Source organism: Ovis aries, chromosome 17, assembly GCF_016772045.2.
Source record: "Ovis aries strain OAR_USU_Benz2616 breed Rambouillet chromosome 17, ARS-UI_Ramb_v3.0, whole genome shotgun sequence".
In the NCBI taxonomy this organism is placed as follows: Eukaryota; Metazoa; Chordata; class Mammalia; order Artiodactyla; family Bovidae; genus Ovis; species Ovis aries.
Window position 1 is genome coordinate 34,907,451 of NC_056070.1, and position 27,933 is coordinate 34,935,383.

At 38.1% G+C, this 27,933-nt stretch overlaps 2 protein-coding genes and 1 non-coding gene across 6 annotated transcripts in view; all 3 read right to left on the reverse strand.

The window, feature by feature from the left end:
• The window catches only part of AFG2A (AFG2 AAA ATPase homolog A), a 351,807-nt gene that overhangs the window by 293,051 nt on the left and 30,823 nt on the right, over window positions 1-27,933 (reverse strand). For all 4 annotated transcript variants that reach the window (XR_009596994.1, XR_009596993.1, XM_027956312.3 and 1 more), the window contains exon 10: window positions 13,806-13,960. Coding sequence is in view for 2 of the 4 variants with exons in the window: in XM_027956312.3 (XP_027812113.1) it covers window positions 13,806-13,960 (155 nt within the window). In the remaining 2 variants the exon portion in view is untranslated. The remainder of the gene's footprint in view (window positions 1-13,805; window positions 13,961-27,933) is intronic.
• On the reverse strand, window positions 1,417-1,545 carry LOC114108887 (small nucleolar RNA SNORA11). The gene has a single exon (XR_003585621.1). It is a non-coding gene; the product is annotated as a small nucleolar RNA SNORA11 (small nucleolar RNA).
• LOC101102839 (heterogeneous nuclear ribonucleoprotein A1-like) lies at window positions 15,847-24,705 on the reverse strand. Its single transcript, XM_060401035.1, has one exon. It carries the CDS (start codon window positions 21,114-21,116, stop codon window positions 19,995-19,997), a length of 1,122 nt encoding a protein of 373 aa, XP_060257018.1. The 5' UTR covers window positions 21,117-24,705; the 3' UTR covers window positions 15,847-19,994.

The window sequence follows — 27,933 nt, forward strand, 5'->3', positions numbered from 1 at the left end:
CAAATGTCTATCAACTAAGGAATGGATAAATGAAATGTGTTATATCCATGCAATAGAATGTTATTTGGCAGTAAGATGGAATGAAGTAGTGATATATGACACAACACAGATGAACCTTGAAAATTTTGTTAAATGAAAGAAGTCAGCCACAAAGAACCACATATTTTATGATATAATTTACATGAAATATCTAGAAACAGCAAATCTAGAGACATAAAATTGGTTAAGTGCTTGCCTAAGGCTGAGGGAATGGACAGGTTGGGGGATGATGGAAAAAGTGTACAGAGTTTCCTTCTGGGATAATGAAAATGTTCTAAAATTAATGTAATTACGGCTGTACAACTATTTGCATATACTAGACCCTTTTTTTAAATTGTATCCTTTTTTTGAGGTGAATTTGTTTTTATTTGCCAAAATAAATAACTACAGTGGCCTGCAAACTTTTCGGATCTAAAACATACATTTTACATCACAATTCAACAAACACACACACACACATATATAATATGTATTATTAAAGTGAAATGAATATTAAAGTGAAATGAAAGTTCTGCCAAAAATGTCTACAGTGAGTATTATTAATTTGGGTGGGGGGACTTTTTTTTTTTTAAGCAGTTTTAGGTTTACAACAAAATTGACAAGGTACAGAAATCTCCCATATACCCCCTCCCTCACAGGCATAACCATTATCAAAAATGGTACTTTTTTTTTTCTTTTTAAACCAAGGATGAACTGCATTGACATTTCACAATCACCAAGGTCCTCAGTTCACTCAGAGTTCACTTTTATGAGAATAGTGTTGCATGTTCTATGTATTTAGACAAAAGTATAATGACATACGGGCTTCCCAGGTTTTGCTAGTTGTAAAGGACCCAGCTGCCAAGGCAGGAGGCTGAAGAGACATGGGTTTGATCCCTGGGTCAGGAAGATCCCCTGGAGAAGGGCATGGCAACCCACTCCAGTATTTCACCTGAAGAATGCAATGGACAGAGGAGCCTGGTGAGCTATAGTCCATGGGGCCACAAAGAGTTGGACAACTGAAGCAATTTAGCACATACACATAATGACATGTATCCATCATTATAAAGTCATTCAAAGTATTTCACTGCTCATAAAAACTTCTCTACCCTGTATATTCATCTCTCCACAAACTCCTGACAACCACTGATCTTTTTATTGTCTCCACAGTTTCGCCTTTTCCAGAATGGCATATAGTTGGAATCTCTTTTTCTTTTTTAATTTCTCCTTGAAAAGAGAGGTTCAAAGCCTTTATAAGTCTAATCATGGCCCACCCACGTGTGGACTGGGCAAACTCTAGGTAGCAAGCTTCCCCACTAAATACTGTACTTTTTCTTCCAATATTGAGCCCTGTCTCACTGGTCCTGCCCAGAAGCCACATGGAGGTGCAGGGGGGACATGTGTTGGGTACTTGTTCACGGAAAGGCCACATATTTTGTGTCTCCTGTCACAATGAACCCAGATTCCTGTTGGGTGTGTTGTAAACAGTAAGCCATTTCTTCAGGGCCCCTGCTCTGAGCACACCACACTAACTGTACACTTTAAATAAGCGAATGATTAATACATGAAGTATATCTCAATAAAGCTGTTACCAAGTATATTTACATGTATTTTTATACAAAAAGGAAAAATAAATATTTCTGAAAAATAAACACTATGAGCCAAAATGCTTAACAAAATATTCAGTTATTCAACAAAATTTAGTTGGTACTATTTGCCAAACAGAGGGGATATAAAGATGAATAAGACAAAAGAACCACAAGGCATATATGTGCAAGATTTGCATGTGTGTATTAGGAATCAAATTACAAGATCTTTAGTAACAGAGGTCAGAAATTTTTCAGGCAAAGGAAAATGTGCAAAAGTACAAAATTGTTGAATAGAACAACGTAAGATGAAAGTGAAGAAGGCATGAATAGGTTATTAGGTTATGAATAAGCTAAAGAGCTTAGACTTCATTTTAGAGATTATCAATAGGTAGTTATACTAATGTCTTTTAAGACAGTTGCGACCGATGAACTAAAAGGGCAAGATCAGATGAGTGTGTAATTGCTCATATCTGTATAAGGTGAAGTGAAAAAGTGGTACCACAAAAGAAACATTAACCCTACCAATGATTTCCTTTACAGTAAATGAAAAACCGTTTTTAGCGAACACTCAAGTATTTGGTCTTCCCTGGGGGCTTAGCTGGTAAAGAATTTGCATGCAATAAGGGAGACCTGGGTTAATCCCTGGATTGGGAAGATCCCTAGTTCAATTCCTGGGACGGGGGAAGATTCACTGGAGAAGGGATAGACTACCCACTCCAGTATTCTTGGGCTTCCCTAGTGGCTCAGCTGGTAAAGAATCAGTCCACAGTGCAGGAGACCTGGGTTTGATCTCTGGGTTGGGAAGATCCCCTGGAGAAGAGAAAGGCTACTCACTCCAATATTCTGACCTGGAGAATTTCAGGGACTAAATATATATATCATGGAGAAGGCAATGGCAACCCACTCCAGTACACTTGCCTGGAAAATCCCATGGATGGAGGAGCCTGGTAGGCTGCAGTCCATGGGGTCGCTAAGAGTCAGGCACAACTGAGCGACTTCACTTTTACTTTTCACTTTCATGCACTGGAGAAGGAAATGGCAACCCACTCCAGTGTTCTTGCCTGGAGAATCCCAGGGACAGAGGAGCCTAATGGGCTGCCGTCTATGGGTTGCACAGAGTCAGACACGACTGAAGTGACTTAGCGGCAGCACATATATATTATATATATATAGTCCATGAGGTTGCAAAGTCTGACATGACTGAGTGACTTGCACTTCACTTCACCTGGAGAAGGCATGGCAACCCACTCCAGTATTATTGCCTAGAGAATTGCTATAGACAGAGGAGCCTGGTGGGCTACAGTCCATGGGGTTGCAAAGAGTTGGCCACAACTGAGTGACTAAGACTAAGCACAACACATCAAGTATTTATAGGCATTCCTCAGAGATAATGTAGGTTTGTTTGGTTCAAGACCACTTCAATAAAGTGAATATAGCAATAGAGTGAATAGCAATAGAGTGATTTACACAGATTTGTTCCCCAGTGTGTATGAAAGTTATGTGTACACTATATTGTAGTCCATTAAGAGTACAATAGTATTGTGCCTAAAAAAATGTACATACCTTAACTAAAAAATGCTTTATTGCTAAAAAACGTTAATCATCATCTGAGCACTCTGTGAGTCATAATCTTTTGGTATTGGGAGAGTCCTGCCTTGATGCTGATGCCTGCTGACTGATCAGGCTGGTGGTTGCTGAAGGCTGGGGTTGCTACGGCAACTTCTTAAGACAACAGTGAAGTGTGTCACATCAGTCAACTCTTCCTTTCACAAACAAATTCTCTGTAGTATGCAATGTTTGTTTACATTTTTAACTACAGTAGAATTTCAAAACTGAAGTCAATCTTCTCAAACTCTGCCACTACTTTATCAACTAAGTTTAGGTAATGTTCTAAATTCTTTGTTGTCATTTCAACAATCTTCATAGCATCTTCACTGGGGGTAAATTCCATCTTAAGGAACCATTTTTTTTTTTTTTTGCTCATCCATAAGAAGCAATTCCTCATTCATTCAAGTTTTATCATGAGATTGCAGCAATTCAGAGCACATCTTAAGGCTTCACTTCGAATTCCAGTTCTCTTGCTATTTCTGCCATATCTGCAGTTACTTCCTCCAGTGAAGTCTTGAATAGCTCAAAGTCATCCACAAGTGTTGGAATCAACTTCTTCCAAACTCCTGTGGTATTTCAATGATGGGAATGGTGGTATTTTGACCTTTTTCTGTGAATCATGAATGTTTTTAATGGCATATCCACATCTAGAATGGTGAATCCTTTTTATACGGTTTTCAATTAACTTTGCCCAGATTCATCAAAGGGATCATTATCTATAACAGCGATACCCTTACAAATTGAACTTCTTAAATAATAACACTTGAAAGTCAAAATAACACCTTGAATCATGGGTTGCAGAATGGATGTTGTTAGCAGGCATGAAAACAATATAGATCTTGTTGTTTATCTCCATCACACCTCTTGGATGAACAGGTGCATTGTCAATGAACAGTAACATTTTGAAAGGAATCTTTTTTTTCCCCTGAGTTTTAGTTCTCAATAGTGGGCTTAAAATATTCAGAAATCCATGTTGTAAACAAATGTAGTCATCTGGGCTTTGTTATTCATTTAGAGAGCACAGGCAGAGTAAATATAGCATCATTGTTACCAATCCTAGGATTTTTAGAATGGTAAATCAGCACTGCTTTATTGACTATGCCAAAGCCCTTGACTGTGTGGATCACAATAAACTGTGGAAAATTCTTCAAGAGATAGGAATACCAGACCACCTGACCTGCCTCTTGAGAAACCTATATGCAGGTCAGGGAGTAACAGTTAGAATTGGACATGGAACAACAGACTGGCGACAAATAGGAAAAGGAGTCCGTCAAGGCTGTATATTGTCACCCTGCTTATTTAACTTCTATGCAGAGTACATCATGAGAAATGCTGGGCTGGAAGAACCACAAGCTGGAATCAAGATTGCCGGGAGAAATATCAATAACCTCAGATGTGCAGATAACACCACCCTTATGGCAGAAAGTGAAGAGAATTAAAAAGCCTCTTGATGAAAGTGAAAGAGAAGAGCGAAAAAGTTGGCTTAAAGCTCAACATTCAGAAAACAAAGATCATGGCATCTGGTCCCATCATGGGAAATAGATGTGGAAACAGTGTCAGATTTTATTTTGGGGGGCTCCAAAATCACTGCAGATGGTGATTGCAGCCATGAAATTAAAAGATGCTTAATCCTTGGAAAGAAAGTTATGACCAACCTAGATAGTATATTCAAAAGCAGAGACATTACTTTGCCAACAAAGGCCCATCTAGTCAAGGCTATGGTTTTTCTAGTAGTCATGTATGGATGTGAGAGTTAGACTGTGAAGAAAGCTGAGCACCAAAGAATTGATGCTTTTGAACTGTGATGTTGGAGAAGACACTTGAGAGCTCCTTGGACTGCAAGGAGATCCAACCAGTCCATCCTAAAGGAGATCAGTCCTGGGTGTTCTTTGGAAGGAATGATGCTAAAGCTGAAACTCCAATACTTTGGCCACCTCATGCGAAGAGCTGACTCATTGGAAGACTCTGATGCTGGGAGGGATTGGGGGCGGGAGGAGAAGGGGATGACAGAGGATGAGATGGCTGGATGGCATCATCAACTCCATGGACGTGGGTTTGGGTGAACTCCGGGAGTTGGTGATGGACAGGGAGGCCTGGCGTGCTGCAGTTCACGGAGTCGCAAAGAGTCGGACACGACTGAGCGACTGAACTGAACTGAACTCAGCACTGGCTTCAACTTAACGTCACTAGCTGCATTAGCTCCTAACAAGAAAGTAAGCCTGTCCTTTAAAACTTTAAAGCCAGGCACTGACTGACATTTCCCCTCCAGCTTTTAGAGTCTTAGATGACATCTTCTTCCAATATAATGTTGTTTTGTCTACAAAGAAAAACCTGTTTCATTGTTTATGTAGCCACCTTCATTAAATTTTCTTAGCGAGATCTTCTGGATAACTTGTTTCATCATCTACATCAGCATTTGCTGTTTCATCTTATACTTTTATGTTATTTAGACGGTTTCTTCCCATAAACATCACGAATCAACAACTGCTAGCTTCAAACTTTTCTTCTGTAGCATCCTCATCTATCCCACCCTTAACAGAACTGAAGAGAGTTAGGGCCTTGCTCTGGATTAAGCTTTGGCTTAAGGGAATACTGTAGCTGGTTTGTCTATCCAGACCATGCAAACTTTCTGTATCATTCATGTGTTCCCCGGAGTAGCACTTAAACCCCCCTCAAGAACTTTTCCTTTGCATTCACAACTTGGCTAACTGTCTAGCACAAGAGCTTTAGCTTTAAAAACAAAATTATTTTTAATTGCAGGATAATTGCTTTACAATGTTGTATTGGTTTCTGCCATACCTGTATACAAATCAGCCACAGGTATACATGTCCCCTACCTCTTAAACCTCCTTCCCACCCCATAGGTTGTCACAGAGCACTGGGTTGAGCTCCCTGCATCATACAGCAAATGGGTCCTAGTTTTTTTAGTGGCTTATCTTGGGTTTTGACATGCCTTCCTCACTAAGCTTAATCATTTCTAGCTTTTGACTGAAAATGAGAAATCTGACTCTTCCTTTCAGTTGAACACTCAAGGGGCCACTGTAGGTTATTAATTGGCATAAATTTAATACTGTTGTATCTCAGAAAATAAAGAAGCCAAAGGAGGGGAAGCAAGATAGGGGAACGACTAGTCGATTAAAGTAGTCAGAATACACACAACAATTATCAGCTAAGTTCATCATCTTATATGGGGGCATTTTGTGGACCCTAAAATAATTATTTGATATAATAGTAGCATCAAATGTCATTGATCAAAGCTTACCCTAAAGATATAATAATGATGAAAAAGTCTGAAAGGCAGCAATAAGTACCAAAATGTAATACAGACATAAAGTAAGACAAAATGCTGTTAGAAAAATGGCTCCAGTAGACTTGCTGGTCAGAGTTGCCACAAACCTTCACTTAGAAAAAACATAGTATCCGTGAATCGCAATAAAGTGAAACACAACAAAATGAGCTGTGCTTATTATATTGAGTACTGATCAACTATATATACAAGTGTGGCATATCCTTCTAGGACAACCTCGACATTATTTATAAGGAGACACCTATCAGAAACCACAAATTAAGAGTTCTCTACAAACTGAACAGAAAAATGTTCAATTTCATCAATGTTAACTGGGATCAGAGCTGAGAATGGAAATTAGTGATCCTTCCACTCATTTCTTCCCCTATAGAACCCTGAGAAAAGTACAGTAGAAAAAAGAAGAGTGGAATGAAAGAGCTGAACTTCTACAATAGCTAATAATGTTAAAGCTACAATTGTGATTTTGGCACAGAGTATTTCCTAGTTAAAAGTAATCGACTCTCTTAAATGTGTTTTCCCATTCAATTGTTATTACTTAAACTATAAAAATGCACAAGAGAAGTTGGCAGGGAAGACTAGGACCTTGGAAGTGATAGAAGACCCTCTTCTGTCTAGACAACAAGAAGCAAAATCAAAAGAAACCAAATTCCAAAGCCCTGCCAAGAACCAATATGGAGTTAATACAGTGTCCACAGGTTGTACTATCTATTCCAAAAGAAAGCAATGTGCTATTTATTTAGTAAAGCATCATAGAAACCCTCAATCTTTTGTAAGAAATAAAAGTTACAGAATACAGTACTGTTTTAAAAAGCAGACAATCAAATTCCTTCTAATTATCCTGAGGATAAAAGAATGAAATGTAAATATGGTCAATTAAACTATTTAATTCAATCTCTGCAACAGAAGAATAATGCTCATGAGCTCATCCGAGGAAATCAATTCACTCGTCACATTCTGATGTTCTAGTCTCATCTTGAAAAAAGCATCAAATACAGCAGCAATATTTGAATATGTAATTAGTAAACAACCTTTTGATTATTCATATAACTAAGAAGTCGGCTAGTTTTTAAAACTCGGGTAACTGTGAAAGTTGCTCAGTTGCGTCCGACTCTTTGTGACCCCATGGACTAAATAGTCAATGGAATTCTCCAGGCCAGAATACTAGAGTGGGTATCCTTTCCCTTCTCCAAGGGATATTCCCATCACAGGGCTCTCACATTGCGGGCGGATTCTTTACCAGCTGAGCCACCAGGGAAACCCAAGAATACTAGAGTGGGTAGCCTATCCTTTCTCCAGGCGGATCTTCCCAACCCAGGAATTGAACCAGGGTCTCCTGCATTGCAGCCAGATTCTTTACCAACTGAACTATCAGGGAAGCCCGTAACTGAGGAATGTTTATTTAACTAATGACATTTGGCAGACATTCAATTTGAAAACCAACTACCTCTATATTTAACCTGGATTAAAGACTGCAAATGAGTTTGGGGCTATACAGTTAGTATCGATGCTCTGTTGCAGTTCACTTTACAAAAGTGGGTTCACACCAGAGTAGAGTCCTATTTTTATCTGGCTTTTGGCTTATTCTACAAAGGTCCAAATTCTGAAAACTGCAATCCAAAGGTAATATCAGAAGCATACAGATAGATTATTTATAAATAATAAGGGATAACCTAAACTACATAAGATAAAACAGGGGGAAGGGGAGTGTACCTTATTCATAAGATACAAATATGAATTACATAAACGATAGAACTAACCTGCATATATTTCATTAAGAATACCACTTATCGGTGATGACTGCTATGATGTACACACAATGACTTACTACAACAGTACTGTATTAATATAAATACTCTTTAAAAGTACTGTTTTGTTTACCTTAATAAAGAATTTTTAATGATAGATCAAGAAAGTAACATGATCTGCATTAAATATAAAGGATTACTGTATATCATTCCAGAGTGGACAGGCTTAGCACTATTATAGGCATCTGTATTCCAAAAGTGTTACATTCACTAACAATATGGCTATAATTCACTAAAAAAAGCAGCTGCTTTATAAAACATGAAAAATACGAAGAATGCTACATGAGGGTAATAATGGCCTATATTATACCTTGGTACAGAAGAAGGATTAGATACTCTTTTGCAAACATTCTTCAAATATCTGAATGAAATTGACCATGTAATATTTTTTCATGAAAATTAAAATTATTCACTCATTTATTCAACAAATACTGATTGGACATCCATTATGTGCTAGTCTGATGCTAAATATTAATACTAAGGATAAAAATAAAAGTAAGACCTTCTGCTTTTCTGGAACTTAAAATCCATTAAAAAACCATCCACGTATACCCTGTATCTAAAACTTAAACGGTTTTATAGGAAGGAGAAGATATACAACTAACAGATATTTTTCACTCTGTTTTTAAAATCTCTATTCTAAAACTTATCCAGTATTATTCCTTGCAAAAGAACTTTTCAGTCAAAAAACCGACTAGTGGAAAGTAAAAAAAGAAAAGAACTAAAGTGAAAATGAGATTTTCCTTAAGCACGTCATAATTTAACATATTTATTACATAATTAAAAATCAGAACATTCTGGGAAAAAAATAACTTAATGATATTCATCATACACTTTAAAAATCACGTATTTAAGTCTGGTAATTCCACTTCTGGGAATCAAAAATGGACAAATATACTTATAAAACATAAGAGAAAAAAAACAGAAAAAAACCCTTAATATTTGAGAATGAAAGAAAAATAAGACAATTACAGTTTATCAACATAATAGTTTATTAAGCTGTCAACAAAAAAGATGTTTGTAAAAAAAGTTTAGAGTAAAATGTTTATAACGTTAGGTGAAAAAAAGCAAAATATAAATATTAAATTTTATATTAACTACGTTAGAGGGCTTCTTCCCTGGCGGCTAAGATGGTAAAGAATCTATGCACAAAAAAGTATCTATAAATTTCTAAAAAATCTATTGGAACTATAATACAATATTAACAGTTATCTCTGTGTGAAAAACTGAAATCTCACAATGCATATTAGCAATATTCAAAGATTCTAAGAATCCCTACAGTAAAGAAATATACTTGACATTTATCATTGATCAAATGTAAAATACATTTGACTTTTAATACATCAATTGCTACAGTCACCAACTCAGAATATCCAAAAAAAGGAAATATTAAAGTAAGTGGCTAACGCTTGTGCTCTCCTGAAATTAATAATGCATTAAAACTGGCATTATATGCATTCCCACTTTAAGACATTTCTTTCAAACTTTAGCAAGTGTGATTTAGAAGGTTTAATTTCACACACTAAAATCTTTTCTCAAAAGATGCTGAATGCTCAATTTACTATTTAAAAAAAAATTGCAGTTAATGAGCTACTTAAAACAGGTTCTGCAGAAATAACTTGTAGATATTTTTGTTGGTGTAATAGAAATCAGAAGAGTAAAGTTTAGGAATCCAGTTATAGAAATATTGACTTCTCAGGAAAACTTTTACAATCTGAAGTGAACATGAAAAGCAATGTAACAAAGTACTCTGACCAAGGCTAATCACTCTGGAGCCCATGAGTAACATCACAGTACACCATGGCCCTAGGCTAAATAATAAAATGCCAAATGGAAAATGGCACAAGTCCATGGACTGTAAATACTGTATCAAAAGGAAATAAAGGGAAAAAATCTTACATTAGAGCAATTAAAAATGCAGTTGTAGTACTAGTTCCTGTGATGAATAAATCAGTTCAGCAATTCTAAGAGTTAACAGCCACTGTTTAAACATTCTCCACCAGCAGTAACTAAGTTTAAAAGCCTACTACATGTTTCTTTAGTTTCTAAACGTTTTTAATCACTAAAATGTCTTGGGATGGTATAGTTGGTTATAACCCTATCTCCTGAAATTGTCACATGTGGCGTTTGATAATTAGGCATCTACCTGACATATTATGCAATGGTAACCAATAAACTATAAATACTGCACACAAAAGCATTCATATCAATTGATGTCCCCAAACTTTATACCGTAAGTTCCAAAGAAATGAAATGCTTCTAACTCAACATCAATTATTCTTATTCTATAACTCAAATTATTCATGCTCAATTAGTATGTTCTATGGAGCTTCTGGGAAAAAAAACAAAAAACAAAAAAAACCCAAAGTTGAGCTTTCAGTAATAAATCTGAAAATGTTTCAAAAAGAATTCACAATCACATTAGGCAGCCTAAACTATTAGTTGGTGCAAACGTAATTGCGGTTTCAGACCATGAATATTAAAATTATTTATAACTAGGCTCAAACACATCTCCATTAATCAAAATAGGAACCATTACCATCAACACATTTTTGCCAATGAGAAATATACTGTTTGTTTATTTCTGTAGTGTAAAACTCCATGCTTTGAGATTCAATGAACTCTTGGAAAACATTTCCCCTGCAAAAAGTTACAGAGATGCTTGAAGTCAGTTGGTGAGAGAGCAGGTGAATATATGGTCGAGTAGGCAAAACTTTGTAGGACAATTCATTCAACTCTTGAAGCACTGGTTCTCTGACATGCAATCAGGCATTGTAGTGGAGAACTGTACCCTTTCTGTTGACCAACGCTGGCTGCAGGTGTTACAGCTTTTGGCATATATCATCCATTTGTTGAGAATGCTTCTCAAGTGTAATGGTTTCACTAGGGTTCAGAAAGCTGTAGTCAATCAAATGGGCAGCAGACCACCAAATGGTAACCATGACCTTTTTTAGGTGCAACTTTGGCTTTGGAGCTTCTTCTTGGTCCAACCACTGAGCTAGTCATTGCTGGCTATCACATAAAATCTACTTTTCATTGTACGTCACAATCCAATTGAGAAATGGTTCATTGTTGTTGCTGTGTAGAATAAAAGTAGATGACACTTCAAAACAACAATCTCTTTGACTTTCAGTCAGCTCATGAGGCAACCACTTATCGAACTTTTTCACCTTTCCAATTTGCTTGAAATGCCAAACAACTGTAGGATGGACAATGCTGAGTTCTTTGGCAACTTCCTACATAGCTGTAAGAGGATCAGCTTTGATGGTGGTTCTTACTTGGTCACTGTCATTCCTGATGGCTGACCACTATGTTCCTCATTTTCAAGGCTCTTGTCTTCTTCGCAAATTTTCTTGAACCACTGCTGCATTGTTTCTTTACCAATTCCTGGGCCAAATGCGCTGCTGATGATGCGAGTTGTTTCCGCTATTTTACGACCCATGTTGAGCTCGAATAAGAGAATTGCTGGAATTTGCTTTCTGTCTAACATCATTTTCATAGTCTAAAATAAATATGAAATAAACAGCAAGTAATAACTCATTAGCAAAAAAAAAAGCAAGAAATGTGCATTAAAATGATGTATAACATAACCACATTTAAAGAATATATTCCAATATCAAACAGCAAAGTTCACCAATACAAAAACCGCAATTACTTTTGCATCAACCTGATAGCAGCTAGTCCGTGGGAATGTTCTTATCTCCAAGGTACCATTTCCCAGCCCGAATTTATAAAACATGTGTGTTCTATAAAAATCTAACAGGCCCCTGCTTCACTTAGCCTTTGCTAACTACCAAAAAATTTAGTGGCTCAAAACATTAATTATTTTTGACAATTCTGAGTGTTAACTGGGTTGTTTCTTCTGGTTGGGGCAAACTACCATTGGGGTACAATAGTCTAGCAATGGTATCACATGTCTGATAACTGGTGATGACTAAAATGAGGGGATCTCAGCTGGAATTAGGATATTTCATTTCTGCTCCACAGAGTCTCTCATCCTCCAGGAAGTTACTACAGATTTAAGAAAGTTAACACAAGATCAAAGATCAGCAGGTGAAGACAAGCCCTATGCACTTCCAAGCCTGCTTGTATTATGGCTGCTAATAGTCTACTGGCCAAACAAGTTACACTGCCAAGTGCAGATACAAGGACAGAAAACTTGACTCCCTAGTTTTTACAGCAGAAACTTCAGGGTGCAATATAAATGGGCAAACACAGTGATGGGAAGTGTGGTCATTTTTTGCAATCTACACTGTAAAATGCAGAAAGTCTCTGCTCCACATGGTCCATGGTGAAATAGGTTTAAATCATAGCCTGCTTTTGATACTTCAAACTAAATACACAATGACATATTATAATAGAGAAGACACTGCCAATACTTGTTTCAGTATTTTCTTAAAATATTAGTACATTCAAAGAAAACTATAAGGCCATTTCTCCCTCAAATATCAGGCCCATGTGTGTCATAAATAACGTAACAGGTGGTTCATGCAATAAGAAGTAACTTCTATTGCCCTCATGGTGATCTGACTGAAAGACTGGAGAAATGGTCAATGCTGAAGCATATGTAAAGAAACCCAAAGAAATAACAAGCATCATTAGTACAAAAGTATCATAACTAGAAGATATTTTTGTTGTTCTAAAATTAGGCTAGTTGATATTTTCTTATAAAAGTAAACATGGAATTAGTATACAACCCAGTAACTGTACTGTCGGGGATTTGTTCCAGAAAAATGAAAACTTGTATTTACACAATACCTGTAGAAAAATGTTCACAGCAGCTTTATTCATATAGCCCCAAACTGGAAACAACCCAGATGCACTTCAACTGGTGAATGGTTAAACAAAGTACTGTACACATGTATCAAGGAACAATACTCAGCACAAAAAAGGAACAAACTATTGATATATAACAACTTGAATGAATCTCCAGGGAATTATATTAAGTGAAAAAAACTGATCCCAAACAGTTGCATACTGTTTAATTTCATTTCTATAACATTTGTGAAATGACAGAATTTTAGAAATGGATGCAGGAGCAAGGTGGGTATGATTATGAAAGACAAAGAAAGGGATCCTTGTGGTAGCAGAACTCCCCAGTATCTAGATTCTGGAGATAAACACACAAACCTTCACATGTAATAAAACTGCACAGAACTAAACACACACACATACCCATAAATGAGTAGAAGAAACACTGAGCAAATCTGAAAAAGATCAATGATTCTATTAATATCCTGCTTATGATATTGTACTACAGTTTGCAAGATGCTTCCATTGAGGGAAACTGGATAAAGGCTACACAGGAGTTCCCTAAAGTATTTTTTAGAACTGTAATGAATCCACAATTATCTCCATAAAAAATTTGATTAAAAATTTTTTTTAAGGTTAGCTTAGGAAGGTAGTTTCCCTGGGATCTTAGTTTCTTTCACAATTTAATTCAAACAGTGTGGCTAGCATGAGAGTCAAATGACTTACATTTGGGACATCGACTGCTACCTCCCTCATGGCACTGGGTCTGATGTCATTCATCCCCTGCAAGAAATCTTTCAGAGTAATCTTCACCAATCCAGCCATCTTGCTGTCAGGAAGGTTAGGCTGTTTCCTCAAAACTCTCCGCAAAGCATGAAGACCTGCAAAGAGGAAAGTAACACAAGCTTTATCTTCTACCTCATAAATACCTACTGAACCACTACCAACAGAAACAACAGCAACAAAAAAAACCCAAACCTCATGCATATTATAACATTCAAATTTTGTGTGCCTGCATATAGCGGTGGAAGGGTAGAGAGGGAGGTGGAATAATGTGGAGGGATAAAGGCAAAAATCTAACTGCTTGGTTTTCGCAGTGAAAACATGACAAACTGATCTCGATAGATGCTTTACATACGTGAAATAAAATGCACAAAACACCACCCATAAAAAAGAACATAAAGTGTGTCAAAATAATTTGTTTGGAGAATTTCTTTGAAAAGAGTAAAATATTAAAACAGCTCAGATCATGAACTCCTTATTGCCAAATTCAGACTTAAATTGAAGAAAGTAGGGAAAACCACTAGACCATTCAGGTATGACCTAAATCAAATCCCTTATGATTATACAGTGGAAGTGAGAAATAGATTTAAGGGACTAGATCTGATAGATAGAGTGCCTGATGAACTATGGAATGAGGTTCGTGGCATTGTACAGGAGACAGGGATCAAGACCATCCCCATAGAAAAGAAATGCAAAAAAGCAAAATGGTTGTCTGGGGAGGCCTTACAAATAGCTGTGAAAAGAAGAGAAGTGAAAAGCAAAGGAGAAAAGGAAAGATATAAGCATCTGAATGCAGAGTTCCAAAGAATAGAAAGAAGAGATAAGAAAGCCTTCTTCAGCAACCAATGCAAAGAAATAGAGGAAACCAACAGAATGGGAAAGACTAGAAATCTCTTCAAGAAAATTAGAGATACCAAGGGAACATTTCATGCAAAGATGGGCTCGATAAAGGATAGAAATGGCATGGACCGAACAGAAGGAGAAGATATTAAGAAAAGGTGGCAAGAACACACAGAAAAACTGGACAAAAAAGATCTTCATGACCCAGATAATCACGATGGTGTGATCACTCATCTAGAGCCAGACATCCTGGAATGTGAGGTCAAGTGGACCGTAGAAAGCATCACTATGAACAAAGCTAGTGGAGGTGATGGAATTCCAGCTGAGCTATTTCAAATCCTAAACGATGATGCTGTGAAAGTGCTGCACTCAATACGCCAACAAATTTGGAAAACTCAGCAGTGGCCACAGGACTGGAAAAGGTCAGCTTTCATTCCAATCCCAAAGAAAGGCAATGCCAAAGAATGTTCAAACTACCGCACAATTACACTCATCTCACATGCTAGTAAAGTAATGCTCACAATTCTCCAAGCCAGGGTTCAGCAATACGTGAACCGAGAGCTTCCAGATGTTCAAGCTGGTTTTAGAAGAGGCAGAGGAACCAGAGATCAAATTGCCAACATCCACTGGATCATGGAAAAGGAGAGTCCCAGAAAAATATTTCTGCTTTATTGACTATGCCAAAGCCTTTGACTGTGTGGATCACAATAAACTGTGGAAAATTCTGAGAGAGATGGGAATACCAGACCACCTGACCTGCCTCTTAAGAAATCTGTATGCAGGTCAGGAAGCAACAGTGAGAACTGGACATGGAACAACAGGCTGGTGCCAAATAGGAAAAGGAGTCCGTCAAGGCTGTATACTGTCACCCTGCTTATTTAACTTCTATGCAGAGTACATCATGAGAAACGCTGGGCTGGAAGAAGCACAAGCTGGAATCAAGATTGCCGGGAGAAATATCAATAATGATGACACCACCTTTATGGCAGAATGTGAAGCGGAACTAAAAAGCCTCTTGATAAAAGCGAAAGAGGAGAGTGAAATAGTTGGCTTCAAGCTCAACATTCAGAAAACGAAGATCATGGCATCCAGTCCCATCACTTTGTGGGAAACAGATGAGGAAATAGTAGAAACAGTGTCAGACTTTATTTTTTGGGGCTCCAAAATCACTGCAGATGGTGACTGCAGCCATGAAATCAAAAGACGCTTACTCCTTGGAAGAAAAGTTATGACCAACCTAGACAGTACATTCAAAAGCAGAGACATTACTTTGCCACAAAGGTCCGCCTAGCCAAGGCTATGGTTTTTCCAGTGGTCATGTATGGATGTGAGAATTGGACTGTGAAAAAGGCTGAGTGCCGAAGAATTGATGCTTTTGAACTGTGGTGTTGGAGAAGACTCCTGAGAGTCCCTTGGACTGCAAGGAGATCCACCCAGTCCGTCCTGAAGGAGATCAGCCCTGAGATTTCTTTGGAAGGAATGATGCTAAAGCCGAAACTCCAGTACTTTGGCCACCTCATGCGAAGAGTGGACTCATTGGAAAAGACTCTGATGCTGGGAGGGACTGGGGGCAGGAGGAGAAGCGGACGACAGAGGATGAGATGATTGGATGGCATCAGTGACTCGATGGACATGAATCTGAATGAACTCCGGGAGTTGGTGATGGACAGGGAGGCCTGGCGTGCTGTGACTGATGGGGTCACAAAGAGTCGGACACGACTGAGCAACTGAACTGAACGTACTTTTTGACCTGCCCTTTTTGTTAGTACATACAAATCAGAGTTACAGGTCTTATAAGTTATTCGCAGAACATCTTGAAGGAAATGTTCAGCTGGCAGTTGGAAATGTGGTTTTGGAATTCAAGGGAGAATCAAACTTCAGAGTTATATGTATATATATGAAAAATTATAGGAGGAGAAGCGACCTATAAAAGGGAAGCTAAAGAGGGATCAGGATGGAAGAATGGTGGCTGAAGTTTCAATCTTAGGAAAGTTGATCATTTGAGGAGAATAAAAGAAATGATGGTGTAAGACAAGAGAGAGAATAGGCAGAGATAGAGAGATAGTAAAATGCCACAAAGCTAAGAAATGATCAACTAAGTCAGAGTTAGAGAGATGCAAAATAATTTTAAAAAGATCATGCTGACCTAAAAAGTTAAAGATATTACATTCTTTGTTTTTGCTATTTGCTTGGAGTTTAAACACTGACAGAACTGAAAGCCCCAACTCATCCCCTCCAAATCTAAGTTGTCAGATTTAAAGCCTTTTGATCTGTGATAAGAATCTCTAGTCTAGAGGGCAGCATAGTCCCCCTGTGCTCTCGGCTTTAGGGTCTTTTGTAATGAAATGCTATATTTATGTTCTAGTACAAATCAAGCTCCACTCTGAAGAATTTAAGTCACAGAGACCTCTTGGAAATCCAGTCTGAATAACTGAACTTGCTCTTGGACACTAGCTAGCGCCATCATTTTTAATGTCTTTTGTCTAAAACGTTATGCCTCAGTGAATCTTGACAAATTAAAATAATACCATAATAGTCATTTTACTTGCTTTCATTTATTTGAACTTTGAAACAGAAGCAATGGTGAAAGGAAGGCAAACATAAATCCCCTCCAACAAAAGTTTGGGTATCTTTCCTTTTTACTAAGGGAAACACTGAATACTAGGACACCACTCAGAAAACAGATACCTAATAATCTTTCCCAAGGAAACTATCATTGTGAGTCTAATATTCATGGAGGTCTTTGAGATAATAGCTAACTAGAAAAAAGATATAAAAGAGGAAATCAAGGATATTATGTAAAAAGATCACTATTTTCTAGGGAAATTTTCTTAGGCCATTCTCTGAAATCTAAAATCTGTAAGTCACTTATTTAAGTCTATCTTATAAATGCCCATTTGGTTTTCTGCCTTCCAAAAACACTGAAAGGTAATTTATTTTTTAAACAATTAATTAATTTGTCTGCATCAGTCTTAGCTGCAGCACACAGGATCTTTAGTTGTAGCGTGTGGGATCTAATTCCCTGATCAGGGATTGAACTCAGGTCTCCTGCATTGGGAGTGCAGAGTCTTAGCCACTGGACCACAAGGAAAGTCCCTGAAAGATAATTCTTCTTCATGTCTCTCAAATTTCTACTTATCTTTGCAGCATTAACTGCCTCTCTTATAGACTATCTTTTCAAGGATGTTTGTACAGAAGATAGAATGCTTCCCTCCAAAGCAAAGGGCAGATATACTTATTGCCCATTACAAAAGATTCAGGTTCCCTAAGCTTAGGTTCTCCTCCTGTAATGCCACCTTATACAGACTCAGATGTCACCCAGTCTTCTTTGTGTCTCTCTGGGAAAAGTGAGGCTCTAGGAGCTGGTGCAAATTATTCTGCTCTGGCTATTTCTGTTGCTATAAGTAACTGTCTATCCTTTGACTCTGACCCAGGAATACTGTGTCCTCTGCAAGAACTTATGATCCTTGTTAGCTTGCAAGTAGGATAAAATCTCAAATCCTTCACAGCTCTTGACATGAAAATAGAAGTTTACTTTAAACTAGGTCGTTTCACTGCCCAACAAACCTTTTAGTGAAACAGTGTAATAGCATAATAAACTAAATAAGTAAAACTTCAGTAATGATGCACTGGTTGTAAGGCACCTTGGTGACCTGAAAGAATGTAAGCAGTGCTTAAAAAAAAAAACTCATATGAATGGAAGTGATCAAAAGACCAAAAGAATTTAACACTTCTTCAGGTTTCAAAGGAGAAGGCAATGGCACCCCACTCCAGTACTCTTGCCTGGAAAATCCCATGGATGGAGGAGCCTGGTAGGCTGCAGTCCATGCGGTCGCGAAGAGTCGGACATGACTGCGCAACTTCCCTTTCACTTTTCACTTTCATGCATTGGAGAAGGAAATGGCAACCCATTCCAGTGTTCTTGCCTGGAGAATCCCAGGGACGGGGGAGCCTGGTGGGCTGCTGTCTATGGGGTCACACAGAGTCGGACATGACTGAAGTGACTTAGCAGCAGCAGCAGCATGTTTCAAATGGCTATCTGGTAATACTTGTCAACATTTCTAATTTAGATCAGATACCTTACTGATAGTGATATACTAAAAACTTAAACAACGGAAGTAGTCTAATAATTTTCCGAAATTTATGGCATGAAGCAAAAAGTTTGACAATAGAAGAAATCAAAATTTTAATTTGAGAAAGGGATTTGGAAAAGATAGGAAGTATATGGGATTTTAAATTGAAATATAGTTGCTTTATAATATTGTGTTAATTTCTGCTGTACAGCAAAGTGATTCAGTTATGCATATATATGTTCTTTTTAAAAATACTCTTTTCCATTATGGTTTATCACAGGATACTGAACACAGTTCTCTGTGCCATACAGTAGGACCTTGCTGCTTATCTATTCCATATATGAAAGCCTACATCTGCTAACCCCGACACCCCACTCCTTTCTCCCACTAACTCCTTCCTCTGGCAACCACCAATCTATTCTCCACATCCATGATTCTATTTCTGTTTCATAGGTAGGTTCACTTGTGTCACATTTTTTTTTTTAATTTTTCAAGAGGGTATTAAATCTTTTATTGATTACACATGATAGTGGATGATACACAAGCTTCATTCCCATCTATAACTTTATCTGGTACCATAATTCAATTTAGATATATTGCATAGGATGTGCCAACAATCATTAACAACCAAAAAAAAATTTAAAAAACTCCATGACTTTGCATGAGCGACCCTTTTAATGGTGAACTCCAGGTCACAACACAGTAACTGTCAGTTCAACTACACCAAGGTTCTGAAGACAACAGCTTCTCCACCAAGCAGGTTTGTAAATAAATTTCAAATGAACCTGGCATCACCCTGAAGGAATTCTAACTTCACACTGTTGGGGTAGTTTACCAAAATGGCTTCAGAGTAGACTAACTTTACATAGCACATTAAAAAAAAAAAAAGACATTTATTCAGTGTCACGATCAGACTATTACATTTAGCAATCAACAGCATGGGTGCAAAAAAAAAAATCTACATTAAAACCCTTTGTTGGAATGCTTTACACTTTCCACAGAACAGAAACTAAAATAACCTGTTATACAATTAGTCACAAGTACAGTCCTCGAGTTTTTTGCCCATACACATGAGTATTGTCTAAAACACGTCTTCTTTGTAGCAGCTAGGCCCTGCCACCACTGTGCTTGGCTGAGTTCACAAATCTGTTGTAACCTGTAGCTTCCCTGTCACTTCTCTGGCTCTCCTCTCCTGCTAAGCTTTGTTTACTGGCAGTAATTAAAACCTTCTGCCACTGCCATAGCTACTGCTGCTGCTGGAGCCACCATAGCCACCTTGGTTTCGTGGTTTGGCAAAGTATTGGCCTCCACCACCACAGGGGCCAGAACTTCTTCCTCCAAAGTTTCCTCCTTTCATGGGTCCAAAATTTGAAGACTGATTGTTGTAATTGCCAAAATCATTGTAGCTTCCGCCACCTCCAAAATTGCTTCCACTACCACCGCCAAAGCCGCCTCCGCCTCCACCGTTGTTATAGCTGTCATAGCTGCCACTCCCGCCATAGCCACTGCCCTGGTTTCCATAACCCTGTCCACCACTTCCATAGCCTCTGCTTCCTCCAGAGTAACCAGGGCCGCCTCCTCCATAACCACCGTCATTACCAAATCCATTATAGCCATCCCCACTGCCACCATATCCGCCACCACCGCGGCTGCCACCAAAGCCACCTCGACCACTGAAGTTTCCTCCACGACCAAAGTTGTCATTCCCACCAAAACCACCTCCACGACTGCCACCAAAGTTTCCAGAACTACTTCGACCTCTCTGGCTGGCTGAAGCACTAGCCATCTCTTGCTTAGACAGGGTTTTTCTCACTTCACAGTTGTGGCCATTCACAATGTGGTATTTCTGAATGACAATCTTGTCTACGGAGTCATGGTCATCAAAGGTTACAAAAGCAAAGCCTCTCTTTTTGCCACTGCCTCGGTCAGTCATGATTTCAATTACTTCAATTTTCCCATACTGTTCAAAATAATCTCTCAGGCAATGTTCTTCAGTGTCTTCTTTAATGCCACCAACAAAAATCTTTTTCACAGTTAAGTGGGCACCAGGTCTTTGAGAATCTTCTCTTGAGACGGCCCTCTTTGGTTCCACAACTCTTCCGTCCACCTTGTGTGGCCCTGCATTCATGGCCGCATCCACCTCCTCCACCGTGGCGTATGTGACAAACCCGAAGCCTCTGGAGCGCTTGGTGTTTGGATCCCTCATTACCACACAGTCTGTGAGCGTTCCCCATTGCTCAAAATGGCTCCTCAGACTCTCATCGGTTGTTTCAAAGCTCAATCCTCCGATGAAGAGCTTCCACAGCTGTTTGGGCTCTTTGGGAGACTCTGATTTAGACATGACGGCAGTGGAAGCGGGGAAGATTTCAACGATGCTTTCTCAGCGGCGTCCACAGGCAGAAAGCTTGTGTCACATTTTAGATTCCACTTATATAAGTGATATTATATGGAATCTGTCTTTCTCTTTCTGACTTAACTTAGTATAATAATCTCTGGTTGCATCCATGTTGCTGACAATTGCACTATTTCATTCTTTTGTATGGCTGAGTAGTATTCCACTCTATATATGCACCATATCTTCTTTATCCATTCATCCATTGAAGGACATTTAGGCTGTTTCCATGTCTTGGCAATTGTGAATAGTGCTGCTATGAACATGGCAGTACATGGGTATTGTTGAATTATAGCTCTGTCTAGATGGGGGAGCCTGGTGGGCTGCCATCTATGGGGTCACACAGAGTCGGACACGACTGACGTGACTTAGCAGCAGCAGCAGCAGCAGATATAGTTAAAGATTGCTGGGTCATATGATAAAGCTATTTTTATTTTTCTGAAGAACTTCTATACTGTTTTCCACAGTGACTATACCAAATTACAAAGCAATATATGGTTTTTAAAATCCTACACAACATTATTATATAAATGTATACTTTTAAAACAACAAAACCTCTACAAGTTCAAACACAAACTACACAACATAGAGCTGGGCAAAAACTTCACATCTATGAGGATAGCAAGGGAAGAGCAGTAATTCCCAGAGGAGACAGAAAAGGCAAAAGAAAAAAGCAGCCTAGAGTTTAGGGAGGGTGTCAAAAGGATGGCAGAATAGGGTGACTCTGACCTCATCTTCTCTCACAAGGATACCACAATTACATCTATTTACAGAGCAACCATCTATGAGGACAACCTGAGGACTAACAGAAAAGATTTCTACAACTCAAGATAAAAAGAAGGAACTATGAGGCAGTAGGAGGGACAGAGATGCAACACAGTTAATACCCATACACCTAGGAGGGTGACCCATAAACAGAAGAATCATCACAATTACAAAATTCTCCCTAAGGAGTGAGGTGCCCAAGCCCCACACCAGGCTCCCCAGCCTGGGGATCCTGCCCTAACTGAGAAGGGAAGACAAGCCCCCAGAATATCTGGCCAGCTGGGCTTCTTTACAGCAGAGTCAGAGAGTTGTACAAAACAGAGACTCTGCTCTTAAAAGGGTCAGGTGAAATTTTATACACTATGGGTCCAGTACAGAGGCAGTAATTTCAAATGAGCCTGAGTCAGATCTACTTGCTAATCTTGGAGAACCTTCTAGAAAGGCAGGAGGCAAATGGAATTTCTACTGGAAACACAGATGCTGGCAGCAGTCATTTTTTAGGAGCTCATTTTGTCATGAGGACAGTGGTGCTTGCCAGCACTACTGTGGAGTCCTTCCTCTAGCATATTAGTGCCAGGGGCTTACCACCCACTAGTGGGCCAGCACCAGACCCTATCCTCCTGGGACGCCCAGTCACACCAGGATCCTGCCCTGCCTGTGAGCAGACCATCTCCAGTCCCAGAATATCCTGAGCTTCATAGCTAGCCAGCTTAGAACCCAACTGCACATACCAGGAGGCCAGTAGTTACTCATGAGAGAGGGACTGGCTGGCAACTGATCTGGGGACAGCTCTGTCTCCTAGTTCACCAGCAGCAGTCAGCCTCACCAAAATAGAGGGACTTGTGCAGCCCACATAGGGGTCACACCCTAAAGCATGTATTAATAGCTCTAGTGACAAGAGGGGAGTGTGCTGCTGGGCCTCACAGAACATCACCTACAAAAGGGCACTTCTCCAAAATCACTCAATACAATTGACCTGTACTGTCAACTGTACTGACACACAGGAAAAACAAAACAAAAAACAGCAAAATATGCAAAGTGAGGAAACAGAGGAATATGTTTCAAACAAAGGAATAAGACAAAACCTAAGAAACAGGACTAAACAAAGGGGAGATAAGCAATCTACTCAATAGGGAGTTAGGTAATAATCATAAAGATGCTCAATGAACTCAGGAACAGAATGGAGGAATAGTGAAAATTTTAACAGAGACAAAATATAATGAAAAGAACAGAGGTAAAGAATACAATGAATAATAATATCCAAAATAAAACAAACTTCTATTCCTCAAAGACACTATAAACAGAGGAATTATTCTTTAAAAGCAACAGCATAGAAAAATTAAATAGATATTTGATAGGCATGTCACGGGCTTCCCCGGTAGCTCAGCTGGTAAAGAATCCACCTGCAATGCCAAAGATCCCAGCTTGATTCCTGGGTCAAGAAGATCCCCTGCAGAAGGGATATGCTACCTACTCCAGTATTCTTGGGCTTCCCTGGTGGCTCAGTCAGTAAAGAATTTGCCTGCAATGTGGGAGGCCTGGGTTTGATCCCTGGCTTGGGAAGATCCCCTAGAAGAGGCCATGGCAACCCACTCCAGTATTCTAGCCTGGAGAATCACCATGGACAGAGGAGCCTGGAGGGCTACAGTCCACGGGGTCACAAAGAGTCGGACATGACTGAGCAACAAGCACAGCACAGCAGCAGGCATGTCACAACAGAGGATATCTAAATGGACAATACATACATAAAAAAGTGTTCAACAAAGCATCAAAGAATAAAACCACAATGAAATTGTTTAAAAAAAAAAAACACCAAATGCTGGCAACAATGAGAAGAAACTAGAATTTTCACACATTACTAGTGGAAGAGTAAATTGATGCAATCACTACAGAACAGTTTTGACAGCATTTACTAACAAGAACATACACATATTCCATATCCTTATAATTTCACCCTAGATATAATACAACTAGAAATCTGTACATTTGCACACCAAAAAACTACGTGCATGAATATTGATGGCATAACTATTCAATACTTATACAATAAAATATAGCAATAAAAATGAACTAATGAGACACAGAATAGAATGATGAAGCTCTCAAACCATAATATGAGTGAAAGAAGATAGCACAAATCACGCTGAACTAATCTATGGTGTTAGAAGCCTTTTGGATTGAAGTGAGGAGTAGTGAATGGGAGAGAATTTGATATAAGTTCTAGGGTACTAATAATGCTTTATATCCAGTTACCTATTTAAAAACACTCATGTGATTATATAAATGCATTCACTTTGGAAAATGCATAGATCTTATAGTTTATTCATTTTTCTATATATATTTCAGGAAGAAGTTTATTAAAAAATAGAATACATAAAAAAGTAAAGTTAAAGGGAAAAAATTATAAATAAAAACACTACAAAAAAGGGAGAAAAGAACTGGACTTGAGAGACAAGAGCATTCCCTATGTTAATTAATCTGCAAGTATTTTTAAAGAACAGTTCTCAATGAGAGAATCTCTATTCTGGACCTGTATTACTTACTTGCCAATTAAGTACTATTCATATTAAAGCAAAGCAAATCATAAAATATTATGTCATGAAGCCACCGAGAAGATTCAGCCATTGACTACAAGTTACTCTTTCACAGTGTTCTTTTTCAATATTAACCCTACTTATATATTCAAAATATTCACTGAGAAACTCCTAGGCATATTTAACTTACCCAGCAATGTACTGAACTCGTTCATGCTACAATGCAAAAGCGCAAGAAGGCAGATAGACCTTTCACAGCGCTAACTGTCTAATAGAGAAGACATATTAAAGAAGCTGTTATTATTATATGCCGTGCCAAGTACAATGACATGGAAAGAACAAAGTAGCATAAAAACAGTCAGGGAAATCTAACTCAGTTTAGTAGGATTAGTGACAGTTTAGAGTTAGGTAACTCTCACAGAAATCATTCAGTATATTCTTTAATTTCACAAATGAAGAGAGACTAAAACATGTGTACAAGCTCAAGTAGTTAGACCTGAAAAATGAATTGATGAAAAACTGATAATTTGGGAACTGAGGCCATAGAGGCAGTGGAGTATTCAGATGATAGCATATATAAAGGCCTAGGGACAAGAATGAGCATAACGCTTTAGAGATTACATGGCCCTGAAGAACAATAAAAGACAAAATCTCTGTCCTTATAGAGTTCATTCTTAGAAAGAAAAAACATGTTCTAAGTAAAACTGAATCCGACTCTGTTCATTTGCAGATATGTGAGAAAATAAAGAATGGCAGACTGTCAGAAAGGGAAAACTGAAAGATGCATTACAGATTTGCAAAACCTAACAAAGGGATACTGGAAATTCCAGCCATAGGCCTTCAGATTCTTTCTCAATATGAAGTTCAATGTTTCTAGACTCTATATATAAAGGTATTGTATTTTATACAAATGCTATTCTTGAAAACAACAAAGTTGAAACAGAATTTATATGAATTATATGTTAAGTGTATATCAGAGCTTGAAAAATTAAAAATTTCTGAAGCTATCATATAATTGCAACCAGTCTTCCAGGGTCCTAGATCTGCTACCAGTTCAGGTGTCACTTTACATATAAAACTTAGCTCCTCTGGCCATCAGTTATCTCATTTATTACATGGAAAGAATAAAATATATTTTCTCTAAATTACTTTTTTTTTATCTTAAAAATTCTATGATGCTAAGCTTAAATTATTGGACATGACCATTCCTAAGGAAGCCATATTCGAATCCATGCCAAGTAATTAAAATTTGAAAAATACATATATTTTTATAAACTGGAAGTAAATTAACTACGGGAGCAAATGGACACATGTACATCATCAAGGAATATATAGCTTAGGGCAAGCCATCTGTGACATTTTCTTTCCTTACTAAGTTTAAAGTTGATTTTAAAAATATAAACAAAAACAGAAGCAATACTTCTATGTTCTTAAGAAACACAACTTTGAAACAAAAAACAGGTTTAGCTAATTAAATGTGTCATTTTGTTTTCATTATTTTATGTTCTAATGATCTCAAAAGTTTTGAAATGGAAAACAAGACGCAAGGAAAAGGAAAAAAAGGCAAAATGCCCCAAGCAAGCCTAATGCCAACACATTCTTTCCAGTATATGACATGTTCTCCTTAAGACCCACATCATTCTCCAGATATAATCAGTTCTGGACAAGAGTAATTACTCTAAATTCATGCTCTTCAAAACCATATGCTCCATATTCAATCAACAAACACCTTGTCCCAAGCATATGGCATCCTACAATTTTACAATTTATGCTTGCTAAATAATAATGTTATTTTCTGAGACTGCAATTAAGTTCCTTCTTAAAAACTAAATTGATCACAAGAGTAATAATGTTTTTTAGAATTACTGTCTACCCTACAGACACTTAATTACATAAAGAAGCAATATGAAACACAGGCATCTGGATCTCAGATTTGAATTTTAAAAGTCATGCATAAAACTTCTGAGTAGTATACTCAGAAATATGAAGTCTGGGAGCAACTGTAACAAAATCTTGTCTCTTTTTTTAAAATAAACTTTCCTCAAAATAGTAGAGCTCCAGTAAACGTTTTATCTGGAGTATTTATTCTCCCTCAACTCAGTATTAAGTATAGACAAGGTGGTAAGTATCACTCGATATATCACTGGGAGAGTTCTATTTCTCACTTCTTATTCACAGAAAAGAAGTTAAACAGAATACTGTCAAAGAAGGTACTGTGGTTCTTCTGTTATTTATATTACAAATGATTGATATAACTTAAACTGATTGCAGAAGCCAAGTCTATTCTGAATCCCCTATCACTTTTAAAAGTTGCTCTTAAAATAATGGCACTATGGAAAGCACTATGGAATGGCACTATGGAAAGCAATTTGGGTCTCAAGACCCAAATTATGGGCCAAGACTTCACTAACTGCTTGAGCTTGGATTGGTCACATAGTCTGTCCTCATCTGTGAAATTAGGGAATGTACTAAATGATTCTGGGTAAAGTCTTCTGAAAATGAAGTCACTCAGTCGTGTCTGACTCTTTGCGACCCCATGGACTGTAGCCTATCAGGCTCCTCCGTCCGTGGGATTTTCCAGGCAAGAGTACTGGAGTGGATTGCCATTTCCTTCTCCCGGGGATCTTCCCGACCCAGGAATCAAACCCAGGTCTCCCGCATTGCAGGCAGATGCTTTACAGTCTGAGCCACCAGGGACGTCCCATAAAACATCAGAATTAACTCACTTCACCAGTCCCAGGTTTTAACAAACCTTCCCCAAAATACAGCTTTTAGTTTCAAATTCTCGATGTCAAATTATTTACTCATCTGGCTTACCAACCCTATTAAAATGTAGAGTTTTTTTTAAAAGGACAATTGATTAGAGGACAATTTTTATGCCAACAAAGGTTGAAGATCTATGGCTTGGTGGACTAGCGCAAGGCCCATGAAGAGAGGAACTAGGAAAATAATGAAGGGACAGAGCCAGGTCTGACTTTGACTTAAGGAAAGGGGGCAGGAAGGGTGGGCAACCCAACTATATTTATCTCTTTTTTGGAAGGTACTAAGACTCTAAATAACAGACCATTAAAACTGAAAAACAAAAAATTTCCAATCACTGTCTCTTTTCCCTCAACTTTCAATCACCCTTCAATTTACTGCAATCTAGTAGCGAGCCACAGAACCCCACTCTCCTCTAAGGACCTCATGACCTTCCAGGTACTAAGCACTTGATATCCCTGTGGTCTCTTATACTGCTCCTGGCTTCACTATTTACTTCCTGTGTGATCTTGGTGAAGTTCCATCACTAAATTTCTGAACTAAGTTTCTTCACCTATACAATGAAGATAACCATATAAAGGAGGCTGTAAGAAATTATTAACGTGTGTTAAGGCACTTCAAACAATGGCTGACACACTAAATACTCAACTGGTGGTAACTAATAACATATTATTTCTAATTACTTTCTCCCTGGAATCTTCCCTCAT

Bases quoted from the DNA above. Each gene is read 5' to 3' on its own strand.
- LOC101102839 (XM_060401035.1), bottom strand. From the start codon at position 21,116: ATGTCTAAATCAGAGTCTCCCAAAGAGCCCAAACAGCTGTGGAAGCTC.